General features: G+C 34.9%; 3 protein-coding genes across 3 annotated transcripts; all 3 read right to left on the bottom strand.

Moving 5' to 3' along the window:
• Positions 1-5,259: 5,259 nt before the first annotated feature.
• LOC103496814 (U-box domain-containing protein 21-like) lies at positions 5,260-6,912 on the bottom strand. The gene has a single exon (XM_008458813.3). It carries the CDS (start codon positions 6,696-6,698, stop codon positions 5,370-5,372), a length of 1,329 nt encoding a protein of 442 aa, XP_008457035.1. The 5' UTR covers positions 6,699-6,912; the 3' UTR covers positions 5,260-5,369.
• A 2,829-nt stretch (positions 6,913-9,741) lies between these two features.
• LOC127149667 (uncharacterized) lies at positions 9,742-11,444 on the bottom strand. Its single transcript, XM_051085530.1, has 2 exons — positions 10,556-11,444; positions 9,742-10,475 (listed from the first exon to the last, which is right to left on the bottom strand). Exons 1-2 carry the CDS (start codon positions 10,700-10,702, stop codon positions 10,095-10,097), a joined length of 528 nt encoding a protein of 175 aa, XP_050941487.1. The 5' UTR covers positions 10,703-11,444; the 3' UTR covers positions 9,742-10,094.
• LOC107991514 (uncharacterized) lies at positions 11,266-12,189 on the bottom strand. Its single transcript, XM_017046569.2, has 2 exons — positions 11,674-12,189; positions 11,266-11,454 (listed from the first exon to the last, which is right to left on the bottom strand). The coding sequence occupies exons 1-2, from the start codon at positions 12,187-12,189 to the stop codon at positions 11,266-11,268; spliced, it is 705 nt and encodes a 234-aa protein (XP_016902058.2).
• Positions 12,190-12,829: the final 640 nt, after the last annotated feature.

The raw sequence follows: 12,829 nt of genomic DNA, 5'->3' as shown, positions 1-12,829 counted from the left end.
AAGTTAGTGATATGTGCTTAAAGTCATAACCTCTTCTATCCTAATTGGAAGATTGAGCCACTCGTTGAGTGGAATGAAGAAAGAGAAGTGGTGCACGTCCCCATTCCTTGGTCTTGGAAGTTGCTTTCTTTATTCAAAATATGGTATATGAACCTACTACTCATAGGATTATCTGTCACCTACATAGCGGTGCAGTAGGCACAAACGAAAGTTGACACGAGGCATGATCTCTTCCTGTCGGCCTTATTTATTTAATTGACTCTAAACAGGTGCAAACAAAAGGTTTCATCCTTGTTAAGAAACCCTTGAGAAATTGAATCTAACAACCTTGTTGGTCCACAATAATTTTAGATCTAATTACTCAATAACCCCTAGACAACAAGATATCAATCCAAGGAAACATTTTTGAAAAGATTACCTTGATGATCAACATCAAGAGTAAAGAAAACTCGTTTCTAAACTCGAGATTCGAATCACTTCACAAGAGGTTTGATTAATATCACCTGAATGATCCTAGCATGTAAATTCTAAAAATACAAGAAATTGCAAATGGAAAACTTTGCTCTCAACAAAGCTAAAGAAAATATTCAATGCATTAACTTATCAATCCACCATGGAAGAAAAAGAGGCCTTTATATAGCCTTGAGACCATAAACCTAAACACATAAATTTAAATAGCTGATTTATAGAGAATTAAGTAACCTACATGGATTACAATTCTCCACCTTCTCTTAATAAATAGCTGACTTATGGAGAATTAAGTAACCTATATGAGTTACAATTCTTCACCTTCTCCTAATAAAGGAAAACAAGGTTTAAATAAACAAATAACAAAACAATAAAAATATAAATTGTTTGTAGCGTCCATAAAATAATTTAAGCTTGAATTTTGCTAATGGAAAGGTAGTTCATTAGCATTTAATGCACATTATCTTGAAGCTCAACTAAACACAACACGAAAAAATGTACTTCAATATCTTCTACAACAGTTTTTGTCAAATTCACCAATGCTTGCATATGAGTGATCATAGCATGTTATAGCTTCTTTGCTCCCGATCTTGTAATGGGACCTTGGGGCCTGATAATTGATGTGGCTTGGTTCATATCAACCCTCCTCCTTTGGTATAGAATATTGAATAACCTCCGTAAGATGCAAGAAAGGAATTTTTGCATGCAAGAAAGGAATTTTTGCTTGAACCCCTAGTCTGTCCTTTTGATAAGCTTTCCTAGAGATACTTTCTTGTTGTTGGACTGATTTATGGTTGACCTCTTATTGGAACTTAAACTTTCTTTTTCCACGTAGATCCTGAGACCTATAACTTTACGAGTGTGGTGTCTAACTCGAAGCCCTTATATGTCAATCTTTGATGACTAGAGTAAGGAAACTCCGTGGGATCCCCAATTAATAAAGTTTGAATATTATAGACTGTAAGCTAGACTTTCTTCTCAAAAGCAATGAAAAGGTTTTTATAACTTTTGGACCCTTCGTAGGACTCAAGCTCTTTCTTCCTTTTCTCTATCGTAGGTGAAGGCCTCTCGTCTTCTGACTTTTAGCTTCTTTAGAAGACTTTGGAGCATTGCTTTTATTTACCTCAGGTTCTTCCCCTTCCAGCAAGGAGAAAATTTTCCAAGGCTCGATTCGATGAAATTAAGTTACCGTAGGTTGGGCCTGGGGAAAGAGGAATAGAGGAAGGTTATACTATAATCGAAGAAGACCTCTGCTTCAAGAGCTTCAACTAAAGCAACTTAATAAAGAGTCATTTCAAAGCGGACAAGAGCCGAGTGGTTCGTGTGGTAACTCCTTTGTTGGATGAATTTCCTATGGGTGGATGGAAGAACCTTTTTTCCCCACTTAGTTATGAGAGTGAGTTTTCTGGTAACTCCTTCCCTGAAACTAAAAGAAATTTTCGTTAATTTCATTATCCAACTTAGTGATCTTCTCTCCTTCTCTGAACTCGATGTGCTGGTGGGGACGGACGTCTATGATCATCCTCTTTATTGGCTTCTGCCTCTCCCTTTCAAAGAGAAGCTGCCACTTTTGAAGCTGCAACTTCTTCCTCAGTAACGGATAAAGAGTCAGAATCAAATGTAGGTCGAGAATATCTTATACCTTTTCTCTAGGTCCTTAATCCTCATTCATTTTGTCAAATTCATATGGTAGGCTTTCTCTTTCCCTCTTTCACTATTTGAAAATGAAAAGAAGATCTATGATCAACAACACCACCCTATATCCTTTACAATCGATCAATTGGAGCTAGCCTGAAGGGAAGTTCCTAGTTGGATTTTCAAGGATGAGAAAGATAGAAAGCCTGTTGACTCTGATGCTTGATGGGAGAAATGGGTTGGGATCCTGCCTTGCCCACTTGAGTCCAATCCGATCGGAGGTCAACCCCATATGATAGAATATTTGTCTTCACTGGTCCTTTTGATCCTTGACTAGTATTAGTAAGGCATTTTGAATATATGAGATAATAGGGAGGAATCTTTCTACCTTATGTGACTTATGCCACAACAATTCTATTCAGCCACTTTCTATGAAAGAGGTAGGTCTTGGTTAAGTGGGCTTCCTCTGTCTAAACTTTTCGTGTAGGATAAACTCTTTCCTTCACCGCTTTGTAGGGGTGGTAAGGCTTCTGTCTTGGTACTTGTAGTCTCTTTGTTTATCCCCAAACATTAAAGAGTTTCAAGAGTGAAGAACTGAAAGAGCCATAACTACAAGAACTTATATTGAAAGAAGAACAGCTGAAAGGGAAATCACAACTAGATAAGAAGTCGAGTTATTAATAGGCTAACCCGAGTGGAAAAGATAGGCTTCCTCCCGACGTAGGAAAAGAGTAAGCTAGGGAAAGAGTCGGATCAAAAGGATTCTATCATTGAAAGAAAGTAGCTCGAAGAAAGCAAAGGAAAAGGCACAAAGGGGAAGCTATCACAAGCAACTACCCCAAGCAATTATCAGAAGAGTAGCAGGTAGCTTTCTTGCTCAGAAAGAATCAGAAGTCTTCTTATGGGCAAGCAAAACTGTATCTTTCTTCCACTTAGTTTTGGGAGATAGGCTTTCTGACTGAACTTTCTTTTGAGGAGTCACTCCACATCGACAAGATGACTTCTAGGATTAGGTAGATTACCTAGGAGAAGGACTATTTAGTCTTAGAGGGATGTTGCGTAAAGCTATGCTATGCCACTAGCTGTAGACATACAAGTTCTTTCCATTTAGGCAGTTCAGGCTTGATTCCAAATGGGTCGTGTCCATCATATCTTCCACACCATAGCACGCATCGGAAAAAACTTTCGTATGTATTATTAGATCAAGTCCATTGTGAACGTACTCACCAACATATATTCAGCCATGTTCGGTAGCGGCGCCAATAATGTCTCGAATGCCTGCAAGTATTTTGATATGTTTCCCTCTTATTTAATGGCTAAGAATCAGGCACACAAGGTCCTTTATTGCTCGCAACGAAAGCCGTGATATAATTTAGGTTTTGGCTCTTTCAATGTTTAAATTTTTGCCGATTCTTAGCCCATCGAAACCAACTTAAACCCTTTCTTTCTAAGCTCATCATCGCGATCTTCAACTTTCCTTGCTCTGGAAATAGTGCTCCGCCCTATAAAACCATATGTTCAGATTTTCCCCATTAAACATCGACATTAGCAATTTTTAAAACTGATTCAGTTCTACCCTATTCCTAACTTCTGAAGTTGGGAAGAATCTCCCTCCTTCGTTCTTTCCCCAGCATCTTACTCATCGTCCATCTTCATTTTCCTTTTTCTTGTGCTTGTGCCGGTGACTTTCGATAACCCTTGTTGTCTCTGCTGATCCTCATACATCTCAACTAGTATTACATACATTTTCTCCACTATCTTCTCCAATATTGGTATCCTCTGTATCTCTTACTTAATAGCACTAATATCAACTCAATCGAAGTTAGTTGGTCCTTGAGTTGTTTATGTATCATCTTGCTCCACCTCCCCAGAGTGCCAAACGACTCTAATACCATTGCATGGCTTCACAAATCTTGTCATAAAAGGAAACACAAGAATACACAAGTACCAAGGGAAATATGTGTATTGAATTCCACCACAAAATTACCTTTAGAAACTCAGTCTAATAAGAAGGTTGTACTCTCCACAATGAACAAACGTTCATCCACATAAACACAAAGTTCAAGATGGCTAACATTAGCACGAAACACCCACATGTATACTAGCATTCCCCTCTGCCACTTAAGGCCCTAAGACCACCTCAACTACCCAGTGTCTAGATTGAAAACTCCCTTTTACCCTTCCTCTTCTATACATGCTTAAAGGGAGGCCAAGCAGTTGCTGATTGAACCTTTCCAAGTTATGGTTGGTCTCTTCTGCCATCCAAGGCTGCATCTCAAAGGAAACCCATTAGAATTAGCCAAGAGTTGGAGAGGCTCAAGAAGATAGCCCCTTGATAATTCGCATGCATGCAAAATAAGAGGTAAGAATAAGAGCTTGTATCGATAAGACAATGAAAATTGACGCAGGCCACATGAGATCAAGGAAAAACTTGAAATAAAAAGTACGATATATGAAACCTCCAGAACTTCAAGACACAATGTGTACTTTGTTTAACATAGTCCAGTAAGGAGGATTAACTCATGTTTCTTGTTGATGTTCCAATCTGGTGCAGAGCAGACAACTACAGAAGCTCCCCTACGTTGAAAGACATCACTCATAATCCCATAAAGCCAAGTCCACTGCATAAATGTCTGAGTTAAAAGTTATTCATATATTTTTGGACTGCCCTTCTTGTAGGGCTGAGAAAATCCCAAGTCTCAAGCCAAACTATTTCGGAGAACTTCGATACCACAAATACCATCTATAAAGTCATCCTCATCCACATCCTTTGAAATCTCACTCTCAACAATTGAAGGCCTAGTTGGTCACTTGGTCTTAACCACATTCTGTCAATGGATAGTTTCAAAACCATCAAACACTCCTCGTGATAAATGTACCTCCAAATAGAATACCTCAACCACCAAGCCAGCTTGCTGATATTTCCTCATGATAAACGAACCTCGTGAAGAAAATCAAGGGCACATGAAAATAATTTAGATTTAGGAAAAGAAACCCCAAGGTCTTTGGTGATTATTTAATTGAGAATAGTGGTTGTTTATAACTCGATAATCGGAGCTAAAAGTTAGGAGGGATTAGAAAATGTTCATATTATTGTAATCACAAGTTTCTCATACTTTGACAAAATTATAAGAGACAGGTTGAGGATAGCCAGTATAAGTATAAATTTCTCGTATCAGTAATCACTAATTTAACTGTGTGTTTGTGTATCTATATACATTTTCTCACAATCTAAACAAAAGAAAAATCTGTGTTTTTTACAGTAATCAAAATGATTTCTTCAAGTACTTAAAATGCATGGACGAATCAATACAATCTAGCCTATCTTTGTAGAGATTCAATAATTTCAACATCTCAGTGACCTTGTCTTTCATGTCACCACCACAACCAACCTGCAAGAGAACCAATATCTTCTGGAAAGCACCCAGTTGGGCTGCTTCAACTCTCACCTCATCCTCGCCCTTCTCACCACTCTTGCAGAGCTTCAACAATATTGACAGAGAATATTCAGTGGCTAACTCTGAAACTCTTAGGATCTTCTTGACTAAGAGTGGAATAGTTAGTGCATTATTATAAAGCTTCTCTCTCCCTTGTTTGTAATCACAAATTCCATCCAAAATTCCCAAAGCCTTCTCACATAGACTTTTCTCTGCATCTACCAGAAATTCTAGTAGCTGAGAGACCAAGCCGAGTTCCACAAATTTCAATGCCATTTTCTCGCCAATATCTGATGGTAAAATCATGTAGAAAATGACTGTAAGGGATGATTTTGTATTAGAGGGGCAAAGAGGATCCCTGATAATGCTAACTAAAGCTTCAGATACTCCTTCAATCGCAGCCAATGAATTAACATATCTTCGATCAGCTGCCAAGAGTTCTTTCAGAACAAAAACTGCGCTCTGTTTGGGAGAGAGATCTTTACCGATTAAGAAGGAAACCAAGCATTTCAAAGAACCCGCAGATCCAAGCTTAGATATGCCTTCAATGGCGACTGGAAATATACAAGTCAAAACCAATAAAATCTCCTCCAATAAACCCACATGTTTCTCAATCGAAACACCAGCAAAATGCTCAAACGAGGCTGCTAAAACATCCCCAGTTCCTCCATTTACAAGACACCTCCGATTCCTCTCGCTCTCTTTGGCCCAATTCCTGATCTTACCCATCAATTCACTGCACCTCTTCAAATCGCTTCTTTGAGTCGCGATTGATATTCTCGAACAAATCTCCTTAACTTCATACGGGGAGACTGGAATCCGCGGGGTCGGAATCCGCTCAATCCCGTATGACCGATTCGCAACACACCAATCTTGGATCAACCTCCTCAATGCATGATTAGGGATTAGGTCGAAAACAGTCAATTCCTGTTTCGTCACAGGACATGAAAAATTTCCCCCATCAATCCACTTCTCGATACTCTCTCTATCGTAAGTAATCCCAGTGGACAAAATCACAGGGTCCTTCATCAAATCAAGCGAAATCGGACACATATAATGTGAAGGAATCGCAATTTCGGAACCGCAATCGACACCTGGAAGTTGTTTCTTCAACTTTGTAAGAAACCCCAATTTGTTTTTCCTCCATGAAAAGATCATTGCAGCTTCCTCGCAATAGAAATCAAACGAAAACCCAGAAAAAAGACGAATGCTGAAACACAAATCCTGTTCTACTTCTTCTTCCTTGTTCCTGTTGATAGAGCTGATGAAGGAATGAACGGGGTGGCTTTATATATCACCGGAAAGAGGAGAGAGAGAGAGAGATTGAAAATTTGTTACGCGGGTCAAAATTCAACGCTGATGAATTCGAAATTCATCAAAAAGAACTGGCTCCCTAATTTAGAATTGAGCTGCTTTTTGAGCTTTGACTGCTTTTTTGTTGGGTTGTGCGTGTTAATGGAGGAGAGAGAAAGAGAAGGAGAGATCGGGATTTTCAAAAAAATGGTTAATTTTTATTTTTTTTCCCTTTCTTTTATATTAAGCGACCGAAAATGTTGACAAATTTTGATAAGTACCCCAAAAAAGGGGAAAATAATTTAGCCCCAAAAAAGGGGAATTAATGACGAAATAAATTATTTCTAACATCAAGTCAAATCCTAAATTGCGTATCTTCCTGTGTGTATTGTGTATATATACGGAGAGAGTTCAATATATGGTAAAATTCTTCATTGCTACCAAATTTTCAATTAGGTCATTTAAAAAGAAATAAATTAAGATTCTCAAATAAAAAGAAGATGGGGATCTTTTTTTTTTAAATATTCTAAAAATAAAACAATAATTTTTAACTCACTCACTCACCCTAAAAAATATCAAAAATGTTAAATTTGGCTAGGTATAGATTTGGTGTTTAGATTTGGATTGCCAAAATTTAAACTATTTGATCTTGACGAAATTACTATACGAATTTCTAAATTCTTTTCATACCCTATTAGATTCTTGCTATTGTTTAGATTTAACTATTTTTTTATCTTTAAAAACCAAACAACCATTTGAAAAAAATAGCTATTTTTATATTTGATACGTCATATACAATAAAATAAAAAGAATTACAAATCTGGAATATTTTTAAAAAATGGTTAACTTCGTACCTTTATTATTAAATATAATTTGTTATATTTATGAGAATTTTCCTAAAAATATTATTCATTAACGAAATTAGGTTAGTCAAATATCAATTAACAATAAAGTGTACAATCAGTTTTGATGTGAGATGGTGAAAGGTTCAATTATTTATATTCAATGTATAAAAAGATATATTTCAAGATACATAAACTTACTACTTTAGTTACAAAAAAAAAACGACGGAGAGTGAGCAACAAAAATTGAAAGAATCATTATTCTTAAAAAAAAAAAAAAAAAAAATCATGTGACGCGTAAGAACTCAGTATGATAGACCATTCAACAATGAGTATGGTAAATAAGTGAAGTTAAGATAATAATGTATTTTAACAAATTGTTGATTATAGTTTCTAAGGCCGATATTTAGATCCCAATTTTTGTTCTCGGTGAATTTAAAACCTAAACAAAATAATAAAAAGAAATTATAAGTTATAAAACCGCTAATTGACTTTGGTTTACAAATATATCTCACATTCATCCTATCAATTTTAAATTTATTATTTATAAAACTAAAAATTTAAGAAGTTATCTGGGATTTACATATATAAATAAAACTTAAATTTAGTAAAATAGGAGATAGAATATTTTTAAATATAATAAGATAGAATCAAAATATTTATAACATACAATAAAATTTTAAATTCTATTATCAATAAACATGGATTAAATTTGTCATGACTTGATAAAAGTATCATACATAAAATCTTAAATTTTATTATATTTTTTTTAAATGTTTTCAACAAAATGACATTTACAATAATTTTTGTATTAAAATATTATATAAATATAAAAAGATAGAATAAAGCTATAATATTACCGAGTCAAGACTGTAAATGAATGAAACACGTTAATACTAATCAAAGTCTGCCGAGATCTCAAAATTAGTTTTGTTTTATATTAAAAAAGATAAAAAGGATAAAAAGAGAAGGAAAAAAAAAAAAAAAAAAACAAGTAAAAAAAGAAAGATATTGATTAGTTGGGCGAAGAGAGAAACGGAATAATGAGAGGAAGAGCGGTGGTTAGATAAGCTTAGCTGGTTATTTATTGTATAAATTCAAATAGTTTGACCGTCGACCGTTGACTGTTGAATATTGAAATTTGTGATCATGAGGAAACCCAGAATTCCATTTTTATAACAAAAAAACTACAAACCAAATTTTATTTTTATTTTTATTTATATAAATAAGTAAGGCTACGTTTTTTACCATCAACTAATTTTTACTTTTTCCTAAACAAATACTATTGGAAATTTAGAAGTTTCAACCATGTTGAAAACCTTTTATCAAAATTTCAAAGTTCTATGGCCTCCAAATTCTGATTTGGGGTAAGTTTCGTTTTTTCCTCTCATTTCCACAAAATTTTGAGAAATTTGTGAGTTATTTTTTTTTTTAATTTAGGTACATTAAAAGGGACCATTAACCAAAATAATGTTATTTTGCAAACTTATTACCAAAATATGGTTGTTTGCAAACTTATTACCAAATTGTTGCCTTTTTTTAAAAAAAAATTAATTAATAGGGCGAGTCTCGAAGACTCGCTCTATGTAAAATAACAAAGACGCCCTTCTATATTTTTTTTAAAAAAAATTTCAAGTAGGGCGAGTCTTTATATATTTAAAAAAAAATTGCACAAGAGTCGGCTAGAAAAATGTAGAAAATTTGGTATGTATGTTGGAATTAATATTTGGAAGATTGTAATGAATAAATAGAACTTTTATTTTGTCATTCAACAAGTGGGTTGTGTCTATTATTTAGCTCATTCAATTAAGTCAAAATTATAAATCATTATTAATTGAATCCTACGTATGTATATATTCAATAGAAAAATATATATTTGTCGTTCAACATGTGAATGAAAATCTTGAAGAATTAGGATTTAATCAAAACCTTGAAAATTTATAATTCTTTTTTGGCTCGTTTTGGATTTCGTATTATAAACTTAGATGATCTGGTATACTCTGCATGCATCTCTTCACCATACAAAAAATTAAAATATATTTGTCTATTAATTGGAGGCCGTAAATTTGTAGTAAGTACTTTTGATTGTAAAATAATTAAATATGAATCAAAATGTTTAATACAATAATTTAACAATTTTCATTCAAAGAAAAAAAAAATCAATGTGTTCCACAACCTGGACGTCGACGATTTCTAGCTGGTTGTCGTCGTCAACTTTGAACTCTCTGATGTTGTATTTCCTCCTGATTCTCTTGTTGTTGTTGCTCATCTAATTGCTCGGGTACTGCTGCATTCTCTTGTTGTTGTAGCTCATCTGATTGTTCAAGTACCGCTGCAGGCACTTCGTAGTACAAATATTCATTATGTTCTCCACGACCACGCCCGTGACCATGCATGTATGAAGACGATGGATCGCTCCCTAATCATAGTATTGTTGCCCAAAGTCCGTTGATGATTGACCTGCCTCTGAATTGTAATATCCTCTTCCAAAGTCTAACGATTGACCGACTCCTGAATCATAATATGTCGTTTCAAATGTTGGCATCATCATTACTGGACTAACGTAATTATGTTCGCTTTGTGTCTCTGTCATTGGAGGCACTTCTTCCCCGTGTTGGTCAACTTCTTCCAATTGATCGGGCTCTTGCACTAGAGGACGTCTCCTCTGAACTGGAGCAGGTACAATAGGGACATCGTACATATAGTGGATGTTCTCCATGTACTGCTCGTTATCGTTGCATATATTTAGAACCTGTTGTGGATCATCTGCAACATTCCGAAGTCTAATATTGTTTGATCTCTGTAAAATATTAAAATGAATTAGAAATCATTGAAAATAAATTAACACTAAAAACAAATATACAATTTTTAAATGTATACCAGATGACTCATAGCAGCTCCCAGTTGGGTGATATAGAGCTTGCTAATGTTTTTGTACCAATGGGTGTATTCTTGAGTTACATCCATATCAAACTGCTCAATTGGAGGTCCCGTAGCAGTAAACCTTCTGCGATTATGCCATCGCATCACTAAATGAGCAACTCTATCTGACCAATCAGCAGTCCTCAGGTCAATGTTGTGCAACAGTGGTTCAGTATTACAGTCACGTGGAACAGCTTGTTGAATACCGTGTACAATTTGGTGTACAATTTGGTGTTGTCAGTCACCATTGGAACTATAATTGGATCGTGTTCTTGAATGGCATCTACTGCATTCATGTCTAAATCAGTGAATGTATTAGATGGAACTTCATATTCACAACCATCGAAATCCATCTCTTCAAATTCGTCATCAGTTTCTGTTCTAAACTCTGTGTATTCGTTCGTAGCTACCATTTCTTCTTCATGGCACACTGGTAGTGCATCTGACTCCGGCTCAACATCAACATATTCTTCAACATATCTCGGTTCTACATTTAAGTTTATGACAGTATCTACCATACTCACAGTCACATACAGATGCACCATGTTTGGAAACGGCAGTGCAACTGAAAACATGGTGTTCATTTCTTGTTCGTTTGAAATAGGGAATGACATAAACCTTACTGTTCCGGATGCGATTAAATTAGGGTGTCTATATATTATCTCTATCTAGCTTGAACTCATATCTACACCAAGTGATAATCCTACCATTTGGAGGAATTGTTCGAACACAATTCTACTATTCCAATTTATGCTAAAATTTCCACATGGAGGTTGATCGTAATCAACCCCATCAACACCGTTAATCATATGGCCATTTGTAAACAATAAAAATGACACATATTTGTTTGTCATTTTCTATATAGAAATAAAGACAAACAATAAAAATAATTAATTATTATAAAAAAAACACAACATCATAATATAAATTAAACCAAAACATAATATACATATGACACTTTAAAAAAAACCAGTTATATATAACACCATAATACAAATATCGTTGTTGCTGTTCTTATTATTATTATTATTATTATTATTACTACTATTATTACTACTACTACTACTACTACTAACACTACTACTACTACTACTACTAACACTACTACTAACACCACTACGACGACGACCAACACCACTACGACGACTACCAACACCACTACGACGACCACCAACACCACTACGACCACCACCAACACCACTACGACGACCACCATCACCACTACGACGACCACCAACACCACTACGACGACCACCAACACCACGACGACTACGACCACCACGACTACGACCACCACCACGACTACGACCACCACCACGACTACGACGACCACCACCACGACTACGACGACCACCACGACGACGACTACGACGACCACGACGACGACCACGACCACGACGACGACCACGACGACTACGACCACGACCACGACTACGACTACCACCACGACGACTACTACTACCACCACTACGACTACTACCACCACTACGACGACTACCACTACTACCACCACCACCACTACTACTACTACTACCACCACCACTACTACTACTACCACCGTGGTAAAAAGTGAGAGCCTTCAATTGTATCATGGAGAAAATAAATATTTTTAATATGGTTTTATTTGATATCCAAGATTTTCTTTTTTGATTATCAATATTATTTAATTTGGAAGATTCATATCATGAAATAAAATCATAGTCATGCATAAGAAATTAAAATATAAAGTGTAAAAATCAATATATTATATGTTTGTTCGTTTTTTTTATGAAAATAAATTTAAATGTGACATGCTTTAAATGATATATAAATTTCTAAAAAAATCAATATCTTTATTTTATAGTAAAGATTGTTTCGATTACTCCTCATATTTATAGAATATATTCCATTTTATTTGCCCATAAATAATAACTATCAATCTTTTTAAATAGTTTTTTTTTCCTTGTAATTTTTTTTTACACTTAACTTTTATACCATGAAAGTTTGATTTCTACATAACTAAATGCATTTTAAAATGAATTAAAAATAATAACATAAAAGGGTTATCCTAATTTATTTAATTTTAGTCTACGTGCCATCGTATTTGATTAATGCTTGCTTTTGTTTTAGGGGATAAAAATATCAAGTTAATGATTTTTGTAAACTAAACATACATGTTAAATAAATTCGAAAATAACACAAAATCTGATAATATAATACAATAACATATTCAAATAAAAATTACATTTACAA

This window comes from Cucumis melo, chromosome 6, assembly GCF_025177605.1.
Source record: "Cucumis melo cultivar AY chromosome 6, USDA_Cmelo_AY_1.0, whole genome shotgun sequence".
Lineage (NCBI taxonomy): Eukaryota > Viridiplantae > Streptophyta > Magnoliopsida > Cucurbitales > Cucurbitaceae > Cucumis > Cucumis melo.
The sequence above is the reverse complement of the archived record's forward strand: the minus strand, read 5'-3'. Positions and strand labels throughout refer to the sequence as shown.